The 22,847-nt window shown below is 42.2% G+C and overlaps 1 protein-coding gene across 2 annotated transcripts in view; it reads left to right on the plus strand.

Moving 5' to 3' along the window:
• Window positions 1–22,847, plus strand: part of SDC2 (syndecan 2) — a 127,649-nt gene that overhangs the window by 99,122 nt on the left and 5,680 nt on the right. For both annotated transcript variants that reach the window (XM_017875287.1, XM_017875288.1), the window contains exons 2-3: window positions 10,681–10,792; window positions 19,597–19,730. In XM_017875287.1, the coding sequence (XP_017730776.1) occupies window positions 10,681–10,792; window positions 19,597–19,730 (246 nt within the window). The remainder of the gene's footprint in view (window positions 1–10,680; window positions 10,793–19,596; window positions 19,731–22,847) is intronic.

Consider the following 22,847-nt stretch of genomic DNA (forward strand, 5'->3'; position numbering starts at 1 on the left):
ATATAATATATATTATATATATGTGTGTGTGTGTGTGTGTGTGTCTTGTGTTTGGATATATTCGCTGTTAATTAATTTTCAAAAGTTTATTTGCATAGTTGATGTCTGAAAGCTGGTTCCAAGTCATTCATGTCTATGACTTTATCGGTCTTGTGCTTTCTGTGCTTTTAGTAACATTATAGTGCCAAAAATGTAGCTGTAATATCAATTAGGAAAAAATTACATGCAAATCCACCACCCTAACCAGTTATCTTTCTTCTTCTTTTTCCATTCCCTTTTCAGTGCTTGGCCAAATGTATATGAAATTGCAATATAGTTGTAATATTAGAAAAAATTAATGTATGCTTTTTAAATTTAATTTGTTGTTATACTTTTACTTATTACTATGTGGTGTATGATTTTTAATGGCCGTGTTGAAAAAACTAATATATCATGCATAATAATGTACTAGACATAGTACTGCCCTATAGTGGGCATTGAGATTGTCTCCCTGATTTGTCTTTAATGCAGTAGTAAACACCCTAACTTTTATTTCATTAGGATAATTCCTGGGAGAAGAAACATCTGGTCAAATAGTATAAAAGATTTCATAGCTTCTTTTTTTTTTTGTATTTTTTAGTAGAGATGGGGTTTCACCATGTTAGCCAGGATGGTCTCGATCTCCTGACCTCGTGATCCACCCGTCTCGGCCTCCCAAAGTGCTGGGATTACAGGCTTGAGCCACCGCGCCTGGCTTCATAGCTTCTTAAAACACATTGCCAATGTGATTTCCAAATTGTCTGTGCCAATTTCTGTTACTTGGCATCTTTTAAATAGTCAAGGCTTCTTTTTACAGGCCAGCAGCAGTGTGTTCCATATTCCTATTGACATTCAGACTCAGTTCTAGCTCAGACCTCTGAAACGCAGGCTTGCTTGGAAATTCTATCCATTGACTGTGGCAAGTCTCAGAACTCAGATGCTTTCTTCAACCTGAGCTGAAGCCTGGAAAGGTGTGGTCTGCCCTTTGCCCCAAGGTCTTTCTCATTTTTCTGTCCTATAAGCTTTCTGAGGCATTTTGTCAGCCCCTGTATAGGGAGGAGAATATATGTGGTTATGCCTTGGGGCCTAGAATTGTAGCAGTTGAAAAACCCTTAAAGTGAATTATTAAATCTAAACCAGAGCCTGTTGGCTTCCTGTGCTTGACTTGGACTCTGTTCCATTATGGTAGTTTTTACAAAACACTTCTGAATACGAAATAAATTCCAAATATCTTTTTCCCCCCTTCCCTTGCCAAACTCCACCAGGAAACAGAATCTCACTACTTCAGTTAGAATTTATTAATGCTGACCCTCTACAGCACTTGGAGCTTTTCAGGTTAGGCTCACACAGCTTCTATTTTTACTCTAGTCTAAACTGTGGTCATATGGATAGCAAAATAAATACTGGAATATTCTAGTTTGGGAGGGGGAGAGGCGGCGATGCCTATAATAACATGGCTGCAAACCTCTTGCTTCCCTCTATTTGATATTCCAAAAAAGGAAGAAATCTCAATGCGGAGCACATCTGTAAGTCATGAACATTTTCCTTTTGTGTGTCATGCATATTCAACATAATCCCACTCAAAGTCCCAGGCGTTGCTTTAGTATACATTGCCTCATACATCCCTACTGTTGTTGCCAGAAAATTTAATTCAAGACAAAGGTTGCTTCCCTTCTCTCTCTGGATCAGGAATCTGAACCCGTCACCCCAAACAGAAGTAAGAATTGTCAGTGTGTTCTGCTTTGCTTTTTCCCCCAGTTGCCTTTTATCCTTGTAGCTGAGGAGGAAGATTTCTTGTTTGTTTGTTTTTAGTGTAAGCAATACACCAGTTTCATGAAGCATGTTTTTAAAAAATGTATTGATGGGACTTCGTATTGCAAGTGTTTTGAAATTCAAAAGCAACAAAAGGGCATAATGTGACTATTTCTCCAGGTGGGATATTTGGCTTTTAATTAGCTGTCTCTGTAATTATTTTGGTTAAAAAGTATGAAATGTGTCAAGAGTTTGGGTGCAAAGGTTTAGATTCCTTTTAGCTGGTTTTATTCAGTTAAGGGTTCGTCATGAGATGATGGCTTGGAACACCTGAGGGGTTTGGATGACATGAGTTTGTAGAATGATATGCCAGTGATGTGATGACTGGGAGGTGAGCATAGACTCAGCGAGTGTGTGTACCCAGGGCTGCGCATTGTTACCAAGCTTTAGATTGAAGAGAAGTGAGAAGGGTGAGGGCGGGTGCATCCTGTTTTATGTGTCGTGATGCTTGGGGACAGGGGAAGGGGACATCATTCAGTTAAATAAGCATATGAGATCTTTCTGGATCATCATATCTGAGATGCTGTTTTAAATTTACCCAACAAACCACTTATTGCGCCAGGTACTGTTCTGTAGAATCAATAAACAAACACTGTAGGAAGAAAAATCATTTTACAGCACCAGATGCCCCAATGTACATACAGCAAGGCCTCTTTCTGAAAATGATATTGATTATATTGAATCATGACTACAAGTTTAGATGTGCCAAGTAATCCTCTGGCAGGAGTTTTTTTGGGGGGCGGGGTGGGGGAGGTTAATACTGATTATTGCACTGAGCATTTTACGAAACAGAGATTTTATTTGGCGCTTCGTTGGCTTAGGAAATCTAACTGCTCTGAACCAAGTTTAGTTCTTTTTTTAAACAAAGAGGAGAATTTCTACAGTTAAGTACCCTAACTTGGTGTTACTTTTTAATACTCTTTTCAGCCATGTAAATGTTTTCCAAAGACCAGAGCCATGCCTGGCTCATTGGAGACCATCTTCATGAGCCCAGGGTTTCTTCCAAGGTCACATTTACCTTTTCTGGCAGCTCCCCTCACAGAATAAGGCTGAATTCCAGCTTTTTAAAAAAGAGACCATGTAAGAGAACATTAATCTGTTTTCCCAGTTGGGGTAACCAGGTAGTTTCTTTAAAGGGCCTGATTTCCTTTCACCAAATGGCGTAAAGCTTGGATTCAGCCCCTTTGAAAAAAGGACTTCTTCTCCTCTCTGTTGAGCCTTTACCATATGTTGGTTCCTAGAACACAATGGTAGTCAAGGGAGAGGACGCACAAAGCATCAGGCTCAGGCCTGGGTCTTGGGCGTCTTCAAGGAACTTACTTTCTCCGTGGTGTGAGAAGAGCCCCAGTCTGTAAGAGGCATCCAACAGGAGCAGCCAACATCAGTGGCACATTCCAAGTGAGTGGTTCAGACTTCAAGGACTGTGAATAATTACAGTAGGAATTCTGTCACCTCCCAGACCTTGGGTCATTTCAGAAGCTTCATGGAACTAGAGGAATTTCTCTAAAGTTGCCTATGACTTGACGTCTTTATGACTAGCCCAGGCATCCTTGTGCCTCCTTTCCACTCAAATGTGAAGCTACATGGAAGACGCCAGGAGCCACGTACACCAATTGTCATTCATTAATTTTTAGTAACACCATTTCTAACAAGCAGGTGCTCCATGCAAACTAAACATGTAACAGAAGGAAAGGGCCCTTTGTTTACTGTGGGAAAAAGATACTCTTGTCCTTGAATATGTTAGATATGGCTGACTTACATGCTCTACCTTCATGTAACCTGATTATTTTTTCGGCTTTGGGTTTGTTTTCCTAATATGCATGAGTAAATCATTTGAATTCATTCCCGCTCTGTGGAAGGGATGTTGAAGTGCTTCTTAAAGAGACTTCAGCTTTCTGTATAATGAATTAAGAACTATCTAAGATGTTTGAAGCAGTTTGGAACTAAAGACCCTTCTTTTTTTCTGTTTTGTTTTCGAGATGGAGTCTGGCTCTGTCACCTAGGCTAGAGTGCTGTGGCGCAATCTTGGCTCACTGCAACCTCCATCTCCTGGGTTCAAGCGATTCTCCTGCCTCAGCTTCCCAAGCAGCTGGGATAACAGGCACCTGCTACCATGCCTGGCTAACTTTTTGTATTTTAGGTAGAGAGGGGGTTTCACCATCTTGGCCAGGCTGGTCTCAAACTCCTGACCTTAGGTGATCTGCCCGCCTTGGCCTCCCAAAGTGCTGAGGTTATAGGTGTGAGCCACTGCACCCAGCCTAAAGACCTTTCTTAAGAATTTCTTATGTAGGGGGAGTTAAGAATTTTGTTTCATGTGTGACCTCACTCTTGATTTTGGGTTTTTTCCATGGATGGTTTGTATGTATATACAGGATAATAAGGTAAGCCTAGGAAATTGCTACATACTAGATAGTTCTCTGTAAACAAACGCTTAAAGTAAGTGCTAGTAAAGACAACAGTGTATGCTTGTAAGTCAGCCATATCTAACATATTCAAGGACAAGAGTATCTTTTTCCCACAGTAAACAAAGGGCCCTTTCCTTCTGTTACATGTTTAGTTTGCATGGAGCACCTGCTTGTTAGAAATGGTATTACTGAAAATTAATGAATGACAATTGGTGTACATGGCTCCAGGCATCTTCCATGTAGGAAATTTGAGGGGCATTAGGCAGATAAGTAACTGTTAAGCCAGAACTCGGAACTCTCAGTGCAATTTTTTTCCCCATCTATGATGTCAAGAATGCTAGTTCTGAAAGATGTTAAATCGGTATTCTGGAGGGAGAATTTCCATGATCAAAGTTTGAAAATGCTGAATTAAGCCAAGTTCAACACTGCTCCTTATTGTGGTTCTTCCCCAGTCCTTTATTATTATTATGTGTGAATCACAGGAAAAGGGAGGGACGAGGTAGCCAGCATGTTGAACACGCTCAGTGACACACATTTTGAGGTCCCAAGTCCCTACTTCTCGGGCTGTGTGACTTGAGGCAGCAATTCCCTGGGTAGGCCCTGGAGATTGTTGAGATGATTAGATGAGCCAATGCTTATAAAATGCTAAGCACAAAATGTCTGGCACATAATAAACACCTAACAGCCTCAGCTAATCCTTTTGAACCCGAGGCTGAATGGTCTGGTGTCACTCATGTTGTGGGGCATTACAGTGCAGCAGCAGGAGCCCACACTTAGGTGTCAAGAGCTTTGGGCTCCAGTTTGGCCACCAGCAGGATCGGAGGACTTTTGAGCTATTTTGCCACTCTGGTGTTCTGTTTCTTCATTTTTGAAATAAATCAGTAATCTTGGTGACTCTAGTGTCCAGTCAAGCTCTAAAATTATATGTTCCTTTGGGCTGGACATAAGCCAGAATTGGCAAGTTTAGCTTAAGGACAGGTATATCATCTCTGAGTGACTGTGTGGGTGAAAGAAATTTTTAGCTAATTATTATTTCCTTTACAATGTGTGTTGCTAGTAATAAAATAGTTTACTGAGTCACCTATGGAAAGATAAGCCACAGTTATAACCTTTTTGGCACTTTGTAATCATCATAAAAGTTAATATACATTTGAATCGTAATTGGGGTTGGATGTGCCTTTACCGTAAAACAGAGGCATCATCTAGGTGTTTGTTGTCTGTGATGTGATATGGAAATGTATTATTATTAGGCCACATCGATATTTTATTTTTATGTTCAAAGGCTAATTTTCTGAAAGTTGGATCTGGGAGTCTGAGTTGTCCATAATTAAGTTTTCTACCTTCTGCTTTCGTTGTTAACCCAAGTTAAAACCATAAAGTAAATTTGACATTTACTAATTTGAGCTTTAATTATTTTGACCACTGTGTTGGTCGCACTGGTTGAAAGCATGTGGAGGACCTCTGCTTAGTGGGTAAGGCATTGTGTTTTTCAAGCAAGGCCTTGAATTTCTAAATAACAGATTTCCACACTGGCAGTTTTGAAACATGATATTTGTTCATTGTAGGTTGAGAAATCTACAAGAGAAAAATCAAACAAATAGATTTGTTCAGTTGCTGTCCTACAAATTATCTTTGCTGAGAAAACGGACAGGTTTGTGATGTTTCTGACTAAATCCAAGACTCCAGGACACTTGATCTTTTGTGTATTGAATTAACGCTTGTTCTTGTCATTTTTATACAACTACCATAGAAGTTTGGGCTGAATCATTTTATTAAACTCTAAATTTTTATCATCAAATGTGGAAGGCCTAGATCACCATCGCTTTCCTCAATTTTCCATCCTAAAGGAGTTTTCCTCTTAGGGGTATAATATGAAGGAAATTGGTGTCACCAGATCTCTTCTTGGTGTTTTTGTATTGGTGCCTGGGGTTTAGGCAGAGGAAGCAGCAGCAGCTGACACGAGAACTGCAGCTGAGGCCACTTGGTAAAGAACTTTCTTCTGTGCTAAGGACTTTTGGTTTTTTGTTTGTTTGTTTGTTAGTTTTTTGAGACAGAGTCTCCTTGCTCTGTCTCCCGGCCTGGAGTACAGTGGCGCAGTCTCGGCTCACTGCAGTCTCTGCCTCCCAGGTTCAAGTGATTCTCCTGCCTCAGCCTCCCAAGTAGCTGGGATTACAGGCACCACCTGTAATCCCACTACACCCGGCTCATTTTTGTAATTTTTGGTAGAGAAGGAGTTTCACCATGTTGGCCAGGCTGGTCTCAAACTCCTGACCTCAGGTGATCCACACAGCTTGGCCTCCCAAAGTGCTGGGATTACAGGCGTGAGCCACTGTGCTAGGCCCAGCTAAGGAGTTTTTATGTCATCCTCTATGTGGCAGGGAGCCAATAAAGGCAGGAGAGTGATACGATGATGTTTGAGTTCCAGAACAGTTTCTCTGCATGGAATGGCTTCAAAGACACAGACACGGGCAGTGACCAGGTCAGGAGGCCTTAGTCCAGGTCCAGGCCCAACATGATGAGTTAGCCAGAGCTGTGGGGGCCAGAGGCAAAGGGGTGGAGATAGGAGACAAGTATGTATCTTACCTTCCTTCTCGGCATTGTGGGTTTACACAACTGAATTGGATGTGCGTTCTCCTCTGGGAATTTCATCTGTGGAGGCAGTGTAGTGCTTCAGTTTCCCTGGCTGAACGTGGCATTACGCAGAACCCTCTATCTGTCTGCTGCACATTTTCCTCTTGGTTGTACCTTGTTGCTTTCCACAGCCTCCCTTTGCTCTCCTGTATTCACATCTTGCATCAGCCAAAAGGGAAAGGTCTGAAAGACCAGCTTTGTTTTTCTCCCAGCTCATACTCTGGACCCTGTTAGCCAACAGTATTGGCACTGCCTCACAACGATGGTCAGTCCCAAATTAAACAGCCTCGTTATGACACCCTACAGCCAGGCTGCAGCTCTGGACTTCTGTGCTTCTGTGTGTTCCCTTCCAGTTGCTTTTGTCCAGCGTCAGGGTCCCACTGAGTAAGGGAGTGTGTGCAGAGTATGTCCCGAGGTTTTCTCCTCCGTGAAGCAGACCACATTTTGCCAGGTGTAAAATCGATAGTTTTGAATCACCCCTTTTCATGGCCTCGAGGAGATGCTTGTCTTCTTGTCCTAAGGGAATATTGGTGCATAAATCATTTCCCGTCCTAGGCATGTTCATTCCAGAAACACTTTCAGAACAGAGCGTGGAGTCTTCATAAAAGGAATTTGTCATGAGCGCAGGGGTTTTTATTTTTTGTTTTTTAAAGGGAAAGACAATCAAGGTATTCATTATCTGCTACAGAGTGAAAAGGGCCCTGCTTTATATTAAATTGGACTTTATGGAAAGATACTGGTAATTTCTCCTGTGTTCTTGGTGCTCCTGAAATCAGAGTGGGAGAGAACTTTGATGTCAGAATTATTTTCACCACCCTGGATCATAGAGAAACACACTTTTGGCTACCTTTAAGCACATTAAACATCTGGTCAGCCCAGAGACCACCCTGGAGCCCGGTAGACCCCAAGTAACTGAGTGGCTGATGGCAAGCCAGCTTCTCTAGACACACCCTGACTTCCACCCCAAGTCTTGTTGAAATACAGGCCTGACGGCTGTCCCAGGAAGTCAGTTGGCTTGTCAGCCTGCCAGTGTGGTTGAACGGTGAGGTGGCTAGAATTCTCTGGGAGACATTTTTGGCCCATCTGCCTGGTAGCGTGACAGATGTGTTAGTCCAGACAACTGGGTCGTCTAGTGAATTGAAATTCAATTTACACATAGGGATTAAGTATCTCAGTATTCTCCTTGCCACATCAAACTTCACTGACAGAGCCAAGAGGAAAATGAAAGTCATTCGATGTTAAGAAAAGGGAAGCAAGTTTCTAATATGGAAAGGGAATATTTTGCTTACTCTTAAGACTCTAGGTTACTTAAATAGATGCAATGCAAGCTATGGGAGTTTTGGGGCAGATGGTCTCCTAGGCTTAAAATGGAGAGACTTTAAACTACAAGGATCCTGGAGGTCTTGTGACATGTAACTCTGAAACCTCAGTCCAAGGCCAATTTGATTTAAGTAATCTCAGTCAAATATTTATTTTGTGTCCATGCATTTTGAGAGGGACAGAGAACACACACAGGTCATTCAAAACCTGCTTTCAATGAGTTGTACTCTGCTGAGGGGCAAGAAAAATACACATGAAACAATGAAAAGTAACAGTGAGGGTTTATGTCTTAAACTGTTCATAGGCTACAAAATCCTAAAATAGTGCTTTCCTTTTTTTTTTTTTTTTTTTTGAGAAGGCAAAGCGTGGCAGTCTGCTCTTGTGCCCGGCTGGAGTGCATTGGCCAGATCTCAGCTCCACTGCAAGCTCTGCCTCCCAGGTTACCGCCATTCCCTTGCTCAGCCTCCTAAGTAGCATGGGGATACAGGGCGCAGCCACGTCGCGCTGGCTAGCTTTTTTTGTATTTTTAGTAGAGAACGGGGTTCACGCGCGTGTTAGCAGGAGATGGTTCGAACTCTGACCTCGTGATCCGCCCGTCTCGGCCTCCCAAAGTCTGGGATTACAGTGAGCCACCGCGCCCGGCCTAAAATAGTACTTTCTAATTAGGAGTTGTATAAGGAGTGGAGAAGTCACAGCCTGTTTCATAGTAGACAGGATTTGAGAGAAGAAACCAGGAGGTTCTCCAGGGGTAGTAAATGGGACAAAGTTTAAGACAAGCAGGACTAAGAATGGCTTTTACATGGGAGCACAAAAAGTGGTTCAACCCAAGCAGTGTTTGCTGAGCACCTACTATATGCTAGGCACTGTGACTGGGGGAGGGAAGCCTTGCCTTTAAAGGAGCTGAGAACCTAAGAGGAGGCAGTTGATGATAGAGCTGTAGAACACAGGGCTCCTGACATAGTTCACAAGCTTTGGGAATTACAATCTGGAATGGTGATAGCCTTGGAAACCAGTGTAACACAGGGTGGTGTCAGATTGCAGAGTTAAGTTCTGACCATTCTAATAGAAAAGTTGCAGCACACTCTTGGCTCAGGGTGGTCCAGGCCACTAGAACACCACCAGTCCCTAAGGTTTCAGTTCTCAGAATCCACCAGTGTGATAGCTCAAACAAAAAAGATTCCCGTACTTTGCTGTCAGTTGGCACTGAGGCCTGGTGGAGAATGTGGGCTCAGGTTTAAAATACTTTAGCCTTGCTAGCCAACCGCTGAAACCCGAGAAAATAAAGTGGTACTGTTACAGAGGGCTGGACCTGTCCTCTTAAGAAGGTTCCAATCATGGGGACTGCTAGAAGAGAAAGTTTTAAGATTAAATGTAATGAAAGCCAATGTAGTAAGGGAAACATTATTTTATAATTTCTGTTAAGAACAAACATTCTATATGATTTTTAAAAATACAACAATAATGAATGTTGCCTGTTTCCAAACAAGAGTTATTTAAAAGCTGCCTGTCTGCTTTATTTATTTATTTATTTTTTCTGGGCTTTTGTGAGATAATGGTAGTAAAATATCAATTTACTAAAACCATTTTTTAAAGTCTTATACCTCTACTCTGTCTCCAGTTCATGCAATTTCTTCTTTTGGCAGGATTAGGTAGAATTTTAATACTAAACTATTACTGAAGAGTTAAGAAGCTATGGAACTGGTATACTTAGTGACTGATCCCTCTCCATATTAAGCGTGTGATTTGCTATTACCAGTTGCCAGTAACAGAAAAAGAATGCTCATGTGGGTTTATCTGTATTTGTCATTAAGGCTGTGCTAAGCCCATGAGCCCTAGAAGCAGGCGTGCAGTGGGCTTTCTCCCTGTCGGGTGAGCCTCAAAGGCACTGCTCCTCTCCGGGCACTGTGCCTGGCCTCAGCACAGGTCTGGGCTGGGGTAGAAAGGCCTGCATGGCCCGAGGACCCATGTGACTGGGGATCTCTCATCTGTAGCGGTGAAGTTCTGAGCATTGCCAGGCCTGCAAGCACTGGTAGGATTTGATGGATCCCTGGGTGATTATTTAGCCTAAGCTAAGCCGTAATACCTTTGCATACATCCCCAAGAAAGTCCTAAGTGTTTCGTTCCCTTTCCAGTAAGGGAGTGACAAAGAGAATGCCCAAGATGGCTTATAACTAGCATTGGGATGGCTGAAAGTCAGGTAAGTTTAGTGGAATACAACAAAATAAGCCAAAGATAGGAGTTTAGATCTCTGAACTGTTTTCATTCTACTGGTTTAAGCTGTGTAGGTTTCCCTTGCAGGCATTAATCCGTGCTCACCCCTCAAATTGCTGTAAGTTGTCACGGTGCCTGAGGAAAACTGTGGCCAGAGGTGTGGATTCAGAGGACCATGGGAGTGGGAGGGGGTGGTCACTGCAGTATGTACCTGAACAATGAAATACACAAGTGTGTTTCTTAATCTCTCATCAACCTGACTCCCTTGTCTTTCCTTTCTCAGAGAGCAGAGCTGACATCCGATAAAGACATGTACCTTGACAACAGCTCCATTGAAGAAGCTTCAGGAGTGTATCCTATTGATGATGACGACTATGCTTCTGCATCTGGCTCGGGTAAGGTGGCTGCTGCTAAACACCGGACCTCATTCTCCAGGCATGCACACACACACATTTTACTGCGCTTACTTCAAGGAGACAGGCGGGATGCACAGTGGTTAAGGGCATGGTCTTTGGAATCAAAGGGCCTGGTTGCTAATTCTAGCTCGCTCTGCCGCTTGCGCTGTGAGATCTTGAGAATTTATTTGCTGAGCCTCAGTTTCCTCCTTTATAAAATGGAAAGTAACAGTGGTCCTTACCATAGAATTGTGAGGATTAAAAGGGAGTTGACACATCTAAAGCTCTTAGATTTGGGGACTTGGCACATAGTGCTCTGTCAACAGTAGCTTTTAATCTTATTATTCAGACTTTCAGGGTGATGTCATGGAAACCACCCTTCAAGAAATCCCTCAAACACTGGTTTCATAAACCCACCTACCCTATGTTAAAAATTGTAGATGAGACCAAGAGTTACACTTTTTTATTCCTAGGGTATTGTAGGAGGAAAATGCAGCAGTCAAGTAAAATGATTATGTACTGACATCCTCAGATTCCTTAGAATATTATTAATAGTAATCCATTACTACTCTAAGGCTATATAATAAACCACCCCAAAACTTGGTGGCTTAAAGTAACAGTCATTCATTTAACTCATTATTCTGTAGGTTGGTGATGTAGGCTGGGTGGGCTGGGCTCCCTCACATGTCAGTGGTCAGCTGCCGGTTGAGTGTACAGCTTTAGATTAGGTTTGTAGCTTTTGGGTACTCATATCTCTGGGGCAGCTGAGCAGACTTGGGTCCAGTTCGTGTGGTCTCTCATTCTCTAGTAGGCAAGCCATTTTTTCACAGAAACAGCAAGTAGAAGTGTGCAAAGCCTCTTGCAGCCAGGCCTTAGAACTTGGCTCAGCATCACTTTTACTACATTTTACTGGTTGAAGCAAGTCAGAAGGCCAGAACAGACTCTACCTCTTAGTGAAAGGATTCATGAAGTCACATTTGCAGAGGATATGTATGTACAAGGAGGATTAAGGGATTCTGGTCACATTTGCAATCTACCATAATCGATGAATGTTTCCCCTGTTCTTGGTATGGCCCCTGTATGAATTCATTCTCACCCTGCTAACAACACAGGGACTGGGTAATTTATAAAAGAAAAGAGGTTTAATTGACTCATAGTTCAGCCTGCCTGGGGAGGTCTCAGGAAACTTACAGTCATGACAGAAGGAGAAACAAACATGTACATCTTCACATGGTGGCAACAGAGAGAAGAAGTATGAGTGAAGAGGGGATAAGCCCCTTATGAAACCATCAGATGTAGTGAGAACTCACTGTCATGAGAACAGCATGAGGGTAACTGCTCCCATGAGTCAGTGATCTCCCACCAGCTCCCTCCCATAACATGTGGGGATTATGGGAACTACAGTTTAAGATGAGATTTGGGTGGGGACACAGCAAAGTTATATCAACCCCCAAGAAGCTCAAAAAAGGGAAGAGCTTTCCACATACTTAATTAATAGTCAAGTCAGAAATTTGTGGTCAGCAGCATGGTGGGTAAGACTTATCCAGACCTTTTTTGCTTTAGGGTTTTTTTATAACAGATTCAACAGATGGTTAGACATCTGTGTTCAGTATAACTTTTGCGATCAGATTGAGCTGGGCTACCCAGAACAAATTAAAATCAGTTGTGTCTTTGGTAGAAATCTAGCCATGTAAGAGTGAATGTTTTAAGTTGAAAAGCAGAAAGTCTGAGAAAGACAAGAGAGGTGGTTGCTGACCTAGTAACAATGAGCTTACAATGCAATCTTAATGTAAAAATAACTCTAGTTTTTCTTGGGAGAGTGATATATATCACACACGCAGAATGAGTGTGAAAAGAGTTGTTCTTCATAGCCCACAACTCTATAAATACCTTTCACTCATGGCACCTCTTTTTTTTAGCACCTTAAAAGTGCTTTGTAACTGTCATCTTCAATATGTCCCAGGAAATAATAACTATGGACCTTTTTTGTTCCTACTTCACAGATCTTAGAATCCAAGAGTTGTTAGGTGGGTATACAGGTTGGCGAAGTCATTTTGCTGATTCGCTAAGGTTGACCTTAAGTTTAATTTAAAGAAAACAGTACGCTTAAAGTAAGTTTTCTTTAAATTAAACTTAAAGACAGTCTTCGCAAATCAACAAAATAACTTTGCCAACCTCTACAGACTCCCAGCCCCCATCCAAGTAAAAGAGAGTTAGGGTGGGTCATTTGAAATCCTAAACCCACTGATGAGTTAGATCAAGCTGAGGCTTAAACATGGGCCCACACTGCTTGTGCTGTGGCCCTAGCCTTAGGCAGATCACTGCTGTGAAGAAATGAAAGAACTTCATTCTTAACTTTGGAAACCACATTACACTGAACTGGGAGTGGTGTTTTTCAGCATGAAGCAGCAGTACTTGTAACTAAAATTTGTGAGGCTCTTAACTGTGTGTCAGGAACTGCTCTAATCCCTATAACATCTCTGAAAGGATAGATTCTATTAGTATTTCCATTATTCCCACAAGAAAACCTGAGGCACAGAGAGATTCACTTGCCTCAGGTCACACTGTAAGAAGGCAATGGAGCTGGGATAGTGAGAAAGCGAGGGAGTTGGGCGTGAGAGTGTGTTTTCTTTCATTCCTTTGCTGTGCTGCCTCCTTGTGTCATAAACCCCTTCTAGAATTACCCGGTTCCAGCTTAAAAATACCCCGGGGTTTGACCAGTGTACCATCTGTCCCTTCTACCATCCAACTATCCGGTAGAAAAGCAAGTGGATTGGAAGAGATGACTGAAGGCCCAGAGGGGACTTCCTGGGCAAGGAGATAGGACTACATTCTATATGTGGGCTCAAGTATGGGCATTAGCAAGCAGGAAGCCCTTCATAGGCATTTGCTGTGTGCCACACACTGTGCCATGCTCTTGGGGCACAGAGATAAGAAAGACTTGGTCTCTGTCCGTAGGGGACCAAGAGTCTAAGGAAAGAAATACAAACATGAGAAATAATCATTGTGATACCTGGTGAGGGGTGACATAGTATAGGAAAGGGCTGTATAACTAAAATGTAAGAGTTAAAATATAGACCTTTGGTTAAAGATGGCAGATTGAACGCTACTGTCATACCTGTCAGTATGCAACTAAATCGACAATGAAAGAATTGGGCGTGAACCGATAAGGACAAACAAAACAGTGAAGGGAACAAAAGCCAGGAAGTTTTGAAAGCTGGGAAGAAGATGAGCTAGTGGGGACAGACTTGGCAGGCTTCAGAAGGCCGAGTTCGTTAGCAGTGGCGAGAGCTAAGAAGCAACCCAGTTAACACAGCAGACTTACTCTCTTGGGATCTGGGAATCGGTGGCATTCAGTGGAGGGTGAGAGTGGTGTTCAACTCAGGATGATTGGCTGGAAGTCTATTTAAGAAGCAAGTAGATCCCCTGATTCCTTTCCTCTGTCATGCAGCAAAGGGGCTCATGTTCCCTGACCTCAGAGGGAAACCTGGGGATTCATTATCTGGAGAGGATAAAATAGGACCCGGGGGTATTTCAGGAACAGATGGGGCCGGGGGTACCTTATGTAAAACAGAGAGAAGAAGTTCTTAGATTAAGAATAATTTAATGTGGTGTGATCCCCAGTTGTCTTGTCTTCTCCCAGTCAGTTTTCAGAACACTGGCAGTCTGTCCTTTTACCCTCTGGGTAGGGGACTGAGAGGCTCCCCTCCGGGAAGCTGGACCAATTCAAAGAGAGTGGCATGGGAGCTCTCCAGTGAAACATACAGCTCTGTATTACAAATAATAAAACTGCAATGAGAAGTGAAAAATTTCAGTCAAGGGGATGATGCCCACATTTGACACACCTCTCCTGTGTGCTCAAAGCTTCTAGTCCACTTTTCAGTGTTTGCCTCTTCAATATAAACAGGCAACCAAGGCTCCCGAGACATTTAGGAAAAACTTGTAGCATGAGAGAAAGAGAAACCCCCAAATTGGGAGAGGACAGCCACTTCCAGGAAGAAGAAAATTTACAGAAAAACATAGTAATTTCAGAGAGAAAAGCAGATGTTCGAACAATGGCACAAAAACAGGATACTATGAAACAGGAACGTTCTGAGACACAAGAGTTCTTACAGTGTGGGACTGTCATGTCAAAAATGAAAAGCTCATTTAGAAGGTGAGAAGACATAGAGGGTATTCATTCATTGAGGAAGTATTTCTTAATCACTCAGTACGTGGGGGAGCAGGCACCATTCTAGGTTCTAGGGACACTTCAGTAAATAAAATCTAACAATGTTTTCTCTGGTGATAGGATAATTTTATTTATTCCTTTATGTATTTCTGTGTTTCCAAATTCATACTTGCAAATGTATTTGAAAAGTATTATTTTATAAGTTGTCATAGTCCATTCAGGTTGCTATAACAAAATACTTTGAGTAATTTATAAATTTATTGGTCTCAGTTCTGGAGGCTGGGAAGTCAAAGATCAAGACACAGCAGATTTGCTGTCTGGTGAGGGCTTTCTCTCTACTTTTTAGGTGGTGCCTTCTTGCTGCTTTCTCACATGGCAAAGGGGACAGTGTCCCTCAAGCCTCTTTCAAAAGGGCACTAATTCCATTCCATGAGGGCCCTGCCGCCATGACCTGCTCACCTCCTAAAGTCCCTCTTCTTAATACTGTTGCATTGGAGATTAGGTTTTAACACATGGATTTTGGGGAGACACATTCATACCATAAGTAAAAGAAAATGTTGTTTTAAAAAAGAAAATAAAGCTGGGTGTGGTGGGTCACGCCTGTAATCCCAGCACTTTGGGAGGCTGAGGTGGGTGGATCACTTGAGGTCAGGAGTTCGAGACCAGCCTGACATTGCAAAACCCCATCTCTACTAAAAATACAAAAATCAGCCAGGCGTGGTGGCGCATGCCTATAATCCCAGCTACTTGGGAGGCTGAGTCAGGAGAATCACTTGAACCCGGGAGGCAGAGGTTGTAGTGAGCTGTGATTGCGCCATTGCACTCCAGTCTGGGCGACGAGTGAAATTTCTTCTCAAAGTAAATAAAAAATAACAAAAAAAAAAATAAGAGAGTGAGCATAGGAACATAGAGACAGAAACAGTGCCCTGATAGAGAGATCAAGGAAGGCTTCAGAGAGGGAGTGATATTGATGCTGTACTTGATAGTGTGATCTGGAGTTTCCCAGGTGGAAATAGGCCTTGGAGTAGTCTACTTCAGACAGGGAGAACAGTGGGACCTGAAGGAGGAGGTATTCAGTGGGGCTCCCAGATTTCTGGTTCAAACAAAAGAGTTAATGTTTTTAATAAAGATACCGAAAGCAGAAGAGCCATCTGAGACAGATTGCCCATGTGTCTCTACCTTTTTTTTTTTTTTTTTTTTTTTTTTTTGAGACGGAGCCTCACTCTGTCCCCCAGGCTGGAGTGCACTGGTAGGATCCCAACTCACTGCAACCTCCTCCTCCCGGGTTCAAGCAGTTATCCTGCCTCAGCCTCCCATAGCTGGGACTATAGGTGCCCGCCACCACACCTGGCTAATTCTTTGTATTTTTAGTAGAGATGGGGTTTCACCGTGTTAGCCAGGATGGTCTTGATCTCCTGACCTCATGATCTGCTGGCCTCGGCCTCCCAAAGTGCTGGGATTACAGGCGTGAGCCACTGTGCCTGGCCCTGTCTCTAACTTTGAAAGTGCCAGCTTAAGGGGATTTACTATTTTACAAATCTCTTCCCTCATACAGATTCATCCCTCTTCTAGATTGATGACTCATCTTGGTAATTCCTGTGAAACAAGGGGGTCTTTAAAAGCCCTGGGTTGAAATTTTTCATTTCTCATTGAAGTTTTATTCTTTGTAAGAAAATGATTCATTATAGGAATGAATTAAGCATATTATATATAAAATGTTGATAGATAACAGCATTATATTTCTGGACCCATCATTATTAATGACCTCTATTTACATAACAGTTTATGTAGAATGCTTTAAATATGTATCGTGTTTGTGAGATACGTATTTGTGATATATATGTACCTTCATGGGTTAGTTATTATTAGCCCCATTTTACAGATGAAGAAACCAAGACTCAAGTATTGCTTGCCTAAGAGTACAGAGCTAATAAATGCCAGAACCAGTACTAGGTTTGTTTGCTTTTTTAATACCAAACCCTGTATTTATTCCAACATGCCCTGCCATTTCTTCTGTATAGTAATGAATATATATGTTTTGAAATTAAAGGAGACAGTTGATTAATTAAGAAATGAACCAGCCAGGAGCCAGGCACAGTGCCTCATACCTAAAATCTCAATACTTTGGGAGACCCAGGCAGGAGGATCCCTTGAGCTCAGGAGCTCGAGACCAACCTGGCAACATAGTTGAGACCCCGTCTCTACAGAAAAAAAAAAAGTAATAATTTTTTTTTAATATTAGCTGGGCACAGTGGCACATATATTTAGCTCCAGCTACTCAGGAGGCTGAGGTGAGAGCATTGCTTGAGCCCACAAGTTTGAAGCCACAGTGAGCCATGATCGCACCCCTGCACTCTGGCCTGGGTGACAGAGCAAGCAAAGAAAATGAAAGAAATGAACCATAATCATCGCACGTATTTCCAGCATGTTACCTGTTGTTTTCCCACCTGCTTATTGCATTGATATGATTCTGTGGAAAATACCCATTTTCTTTTGTTTGAGGAATTTAGAGGTATTTGTCATTCATTGTTTGAGGAAGCCTGGTTAGTTTGAGTTACAGAGTTGGAGTTTGTTTGAGTTGTTACAAATTTGACAAATGATCAACTTGAAAGGAATTTGTATTTGAATGTCAGAAATTCTCAAATGCTATTCTAGTGAAAAGGCAACAACAGCAAACAAAAGTCATGCTCAGGTAGAAAGTCACTTGTTGAACAAATACCAGATCAGAGCTCGTTATGTCTGAGACACTGTGTTAGGCACTCAGGGGCCTATTAGGGAGAAGGCAGGTACAGTGGTTCGTGGAAAGGTCATAGTGGCTTGGATTGCAGTGGTGGCCCTGGAACTGTAGAAAGGTGTTAAGAGTGGAAGGATAATAAGATAAGATTGATAGGACTGGGTAATGGATTCACAAACAAGGTAAGGAAGAGGAAGTCAGAATTTTGGTGTATAGGAACAGAGGGTTTCAGTCACTGCAAGGTCACACGGGGAGAAGACATAGGGACCGTAAGTTCTGGTTTGGACACGTTCAGAGGTGTGTTGTACCTTTGAGTCATTCAAGTGAAAATGCTAGGAAGGCCACTGGATATGAGTCTGACTTTGAGAGGGGTGGTAAAAGCCGATGATGTAAATTTAGGTATCATCTGTGCTTAGCTCATGTATTGACGTTTATTGACATTGTGCACATGGATGAGGGAGAAAGTATAGAGTAAGAAGAGGCCTAGGGACAGACCTTCAGATACTCTTTGATATTTGATGTTCAGGTAGAGGAGGATAAACCAGCAAAGGAGACTTAGAATAGCCAGAGAGCTGAGGGGGAAGCCAAGAACTTGTAGGAACCCAAAGAAATAGGATTTGTCAGGAAGCAGATGGCACTTGACAATGTGCAGTAGTGCTAGGAAGTTCTCCTAGAGGAAGGCGAGTCTGAGAAGTGCCATTGGGTGCTGTGGATACTGGTGACCTTAACAAAACAGTATTAATAGTGATGACAGGGAAAATGCTCCTGGAGGGAGTAGAATGCAGAGTGGAGAAGATGGTGAGGACGAGAGCTAGTGAGTATCCACCCCCATTGGAAAAAATCTGCCTGTGAAACCAGGAGAGAGCCAGGCACGGTGGCTTACGCCTGTAATCCCAGAACTTTGGGAAATTGAAGCAGGTGGATCACAAGGTCAAGAGATGGAGACCATCCTGGCCAACATGGTGAAACCCTGTCTCTCTAAAAATACAAAAAATTAACTGAGTGTGATAGCATGTACCCGTAGTCCCAGCTACTCGGGAGGCTGAGGCAGGAGAACCGTTTGAACCTGGGAGGCAGAGGTTGCAGTGAGCCGAGATTGTACCACTGCACTCTATCGAGCCTGGCGACAGGGCGAGACTCCATCTCAAAACAAAACAAAACAAAACAAAACAAAACAAAACAAAAACCCAGGAGAGTGGGCAGGAACTCACATGAAATAAAGAGTCAGCCATAGGAGAGTTTTCCTGTTTTGTATTTTGTTTTGTTGTGAGTTTTTTTTTTTTTCTTTTGAGGCAGAGTCTCACCCTGTCACCCAGGCTGGAATGCAGTGGCGTGACCTCTGCACACTGCAACCTCCGTCTCCCGGGTTCAAGTGATTCTCCTGCCTCAGCCCCTTGAGTAGCTGGGATTACAGGCGTGCACCACCATGCCCAGCTAAATTTTGAATTTTAGTAGAGACGGGGGTCTCACCACGTAGGCCAGGCTGGTCTTGATCTCCTGACCTCGTGATCTGCTCTCCTCCCCCTTCCAAAGTGCTGAAATTACAGGCGTGAGCCACCGCGCCCAGCCTGTTGTATTGCTATTTGGAACATGTTTCAGTGTAGATGGGAAAAAATCTTGTCAAGCAGGGAGAGAAGGAACATGCAAGTGAAAGAACTGCTGCTTGAGTGTTGAGGATAATATTATTAAGGAAAAACCTGCTAGACTACCCACAGGCACCTTTGAAATCACTTCTTCATCCTGATGAAGACCACAGGAAGCTTTGTGCTGAAGTTTTAAGGAGCCAGCATTTTGAAAGAACGTGATTCTGTCAGTGTCCACCTCAGGCAATAGTGCCTGATAATGGAGACATCTGTGTCATATTTGCCATGCTCAGTTCATCTTCACTTACTTTTCCAGGAGCTGATGAGGATGTAGAGAGTCCAGAGCTGACAACATCTCGACCACTTCCAAAGATACCGTTCACTAGTGCTGCTCCAAAAGTGGAAACCACGACGCTGAATATACAGAACAAGATACCTGCTCAGACAAAGGTGTGTTCTATTTTCCATTGCATTGCATTAACAGGTTATTATAAATGCTCCACTTTACTGACTGTACACACAGTCCCTTTTTTATTATTTTCTTCTTTTTTGGAGCTCCCATCATGAACTATGTACACAACAGTTCTTTTAAAAGGCCCCACTTAAAATTGTATAAGGACAAATGGTCTTAATGTTGGTATTATAAATGGCTCTTCCTTACGCTTTTTGATCACTTTGGCATTTACCCACGTATAATTTCTGTCATCCTGGCTCAAATTATATACAACTATTTTTCACATGGCCCTCCTTCTTAAGGAACATCTGAAGCCCAGTTAAGAAGTAAAGCCCCGTTTCTTTGGTTTCCTGGTTTGTAGGTTACGTAATTAGAAGACTCTAGGTCACATCTTGAGATGGTCCTAGTCTCACTAAGTCATTTCTCAGTCTTCTTAGGCCTGTCATCAGTAGTATGTAATCCTTGATCTCTCTTGATGTTGATGAACTTGGGTACATCTGTATATATTCATTTTGAGAGCTGACTTATTCAGAATAAGAACTTTGGCATTAGACCTGAGTAAAGTGACCAGCTAATGAAAACTTGGAACTTGTGATTTTGACCTCATTAATATTGTAGTTAGCTGACCATCCACTAATAGGTAACCCACTGAAGTTAGAACATGCATATTAAAGTCTGGCAAAGATCTATGTTTCAAATCCTGGATCCAGTCACGTTTCTTAGCTTCTGAACCCATTTCCTATGGGCTGTGAAGAAGATGAAATGTGAGTGCATGTAGCATGGCACCTGAGACATAGTCACCATTCTGTAAGCATTAACTGAATTTGGTGGAGCAGAAGAGACCAAGCCAGTTCACCAAATGAGCATGTGTAATAACTGTAGTGGTAGACTTTGCAGTCAGTGTGGGGGTAACATACGGCTTACGAAAACTCAGAAGCACAAGCATCCCCTTTTGGAGCTCACCCATCTGTTGATTAGAAATGAGATGCTGCCAAGCTTTAGCAGCAGACAGGATATGGATATGGAAGGCTGTTTGATGAAGGTGGCGACAGGCCTTCCTTAGAGTAAGAATCATCCCTTCTTTAGGCAGGAATGCATGTGGGCTTTCCTTACCCTTGCCCCAGAGTACCTTTGTTCTTCCTCCTCTTCCTCCATCCTCCCAGTGCGTGTGACTGGAATGGTGAATGGCACAGCTGGACGGGTTTCTGCAGATGTGAAATAGCCAGGAAGCCAGCCCTGTCCAAATTGAAGTGCTCTCTGTAGGACCAAGAAGAGTCAATTACTGTTAGTGGTAGACTTCATAGGCCAGGCGGTAGGAAGGCAGTAGAGAGCCCTATGAGAACTGAAAGCAACTCACCTGGCGTATGCTGGATCCCTGCATAGAAGCTACTGTATCAATGTATCAGTTGAGTGAATGAAACAAAAAAAGAAAGGGAGAAATGAAAAGTGTAGGTGCAGTTGGTGGTAGGATGACTGAATGCCTCAAAGTGTATGTGGCACAGTTATCTACTATCTACTAAATATGCATTTTGCTCTTACCACATTTTTATTTGACCACTTCTCTTCACTAAATCTGTTGAAGTCAGAGACAATTAGGACTCACTAGCTTGAGGGAAGAAACTCTCCTGGGTGAGTTTTGGCTTGTAGTGATAGAGAGTTGTTTCCTAAGCAAGACTTAATTTGACATAGAGTTCTGGTTTGTTAACAACAATGAATTGACCACTAATTTAAGTTTTTAAAAATTGGTTTTAAGGAAGTAATTGTATCGGATCGAGATAAAAAATATAGAACTTTGGCAGGTGAACTTAAAAATTAAAGAGCCCAAACTATTTTAATACATTTATATTCTTACTATCATTTGTGTTCAATATAGTAATAATAAAAATTCATCCATTTATGGGAGATTTATTGAGTGCTATTCATTATGTGTCGAACACTGTTCGCAGCACTGATAATGATAATATTGATCATGAATAACATGAATAATAATGATTAAATTTTTTATTTTGGTCTTTATGTGGTACAGCCGAATTGAACATTGCCTGTAGGATACCATTAGTGTAGATTTTGCTTTTGAATCGGTCTCACAGTGGCATTAATGTCACTGTTACAGATATCCTCTCTAGTTTGTTATAAATTTAAGTGACTAAAATGCAAAAAAAAGGAATCTCATTATTTGTTTGAGCAGAGCATCACTCATAAGCTTTTACTTCTGTTCCATTTCCATGGCATCCAAACAACCAGACATGGATGTGGCAGATCTTTACTTGGCCTCATTTAATCATCCCTGCTGCCTTTTTGCAGATTGATTTTGCACATATATTCAGACAAGAGTTAAGGTATTTCAGATTAGTTCCATATTACAAAATGGTTTCTTCTTAGTCAAGCCTCTGCTTCCATACGATAAAACATTTTGACTTAAAAAATGAATTTTCCACCCAGAGCCGCTTGAGGCTTGTGCACCTCCAGCTGCAGGGCGGCTCCAGTTATGTGGAGCCCTTCAGTTCCCATACTCTCAGATCCCTGAATTGCACGCTTTGTTCAGCCTGCCGGATCAGAAGCTGAGTCAGAGGAAACTGAAAAGATCAACTCTCTTAAATGACTTTAGGGACTCAAAAATCCCATGGTGAAGCCATATGATTTGTAATAATAATGGAACAAAGATGATATGGATATGGATAAATTAAACTCAGTCTCTCATATTACAGTGACTACTTATGTCCATTTCATTTCTCACCAGAACTTGTTTACCTCTCTCCTTAGTCACAAACCTGAGTATTCACCTATTTGAGATTTCTCTTCCCTTTTCTAACCTGTGATAGTAAAGCAGTACTAATGAGCAGTGAAAAGGTTTCTAGACTAGAACCCAGATAATCCATTCTTTGATCTGTTGTCCGTCCTTCCACCAGGCAGCCAATTAATGATGGGCTTTTCATGAGAAGAATAGAAAAAATTCAGGAAAAATACTGCCAATGAGCTGCTCTCTTCTGCTTTACTTTGGTACCCAAAGGCCTGGGAAGGCCTATCATATTTTCTTCTCTCATAGTAATAGAGAGGACCGTGACCTTTTCAATGCATATAGTGTACCAGTGAAAGGAACGTTTTTCTATGGC

Source organism: Rhinopithecus bieti, unplaced genomic scaffold (assembly GCF_001698545.2).
Source record: "Rhinopithecus bieti isolate Rb0 unplaced genomic scaffold, ASM169854v2 scaffold_8760, whole genome shotgun sequence".
Classification (NCBI taxonomy): domain Eukaryota; kingdom Metazoa; phylum Chordata; class Mammalia; order Primates; family Cercopithecidae; genus Rhinopithecus; species Rhinopithecus bieti.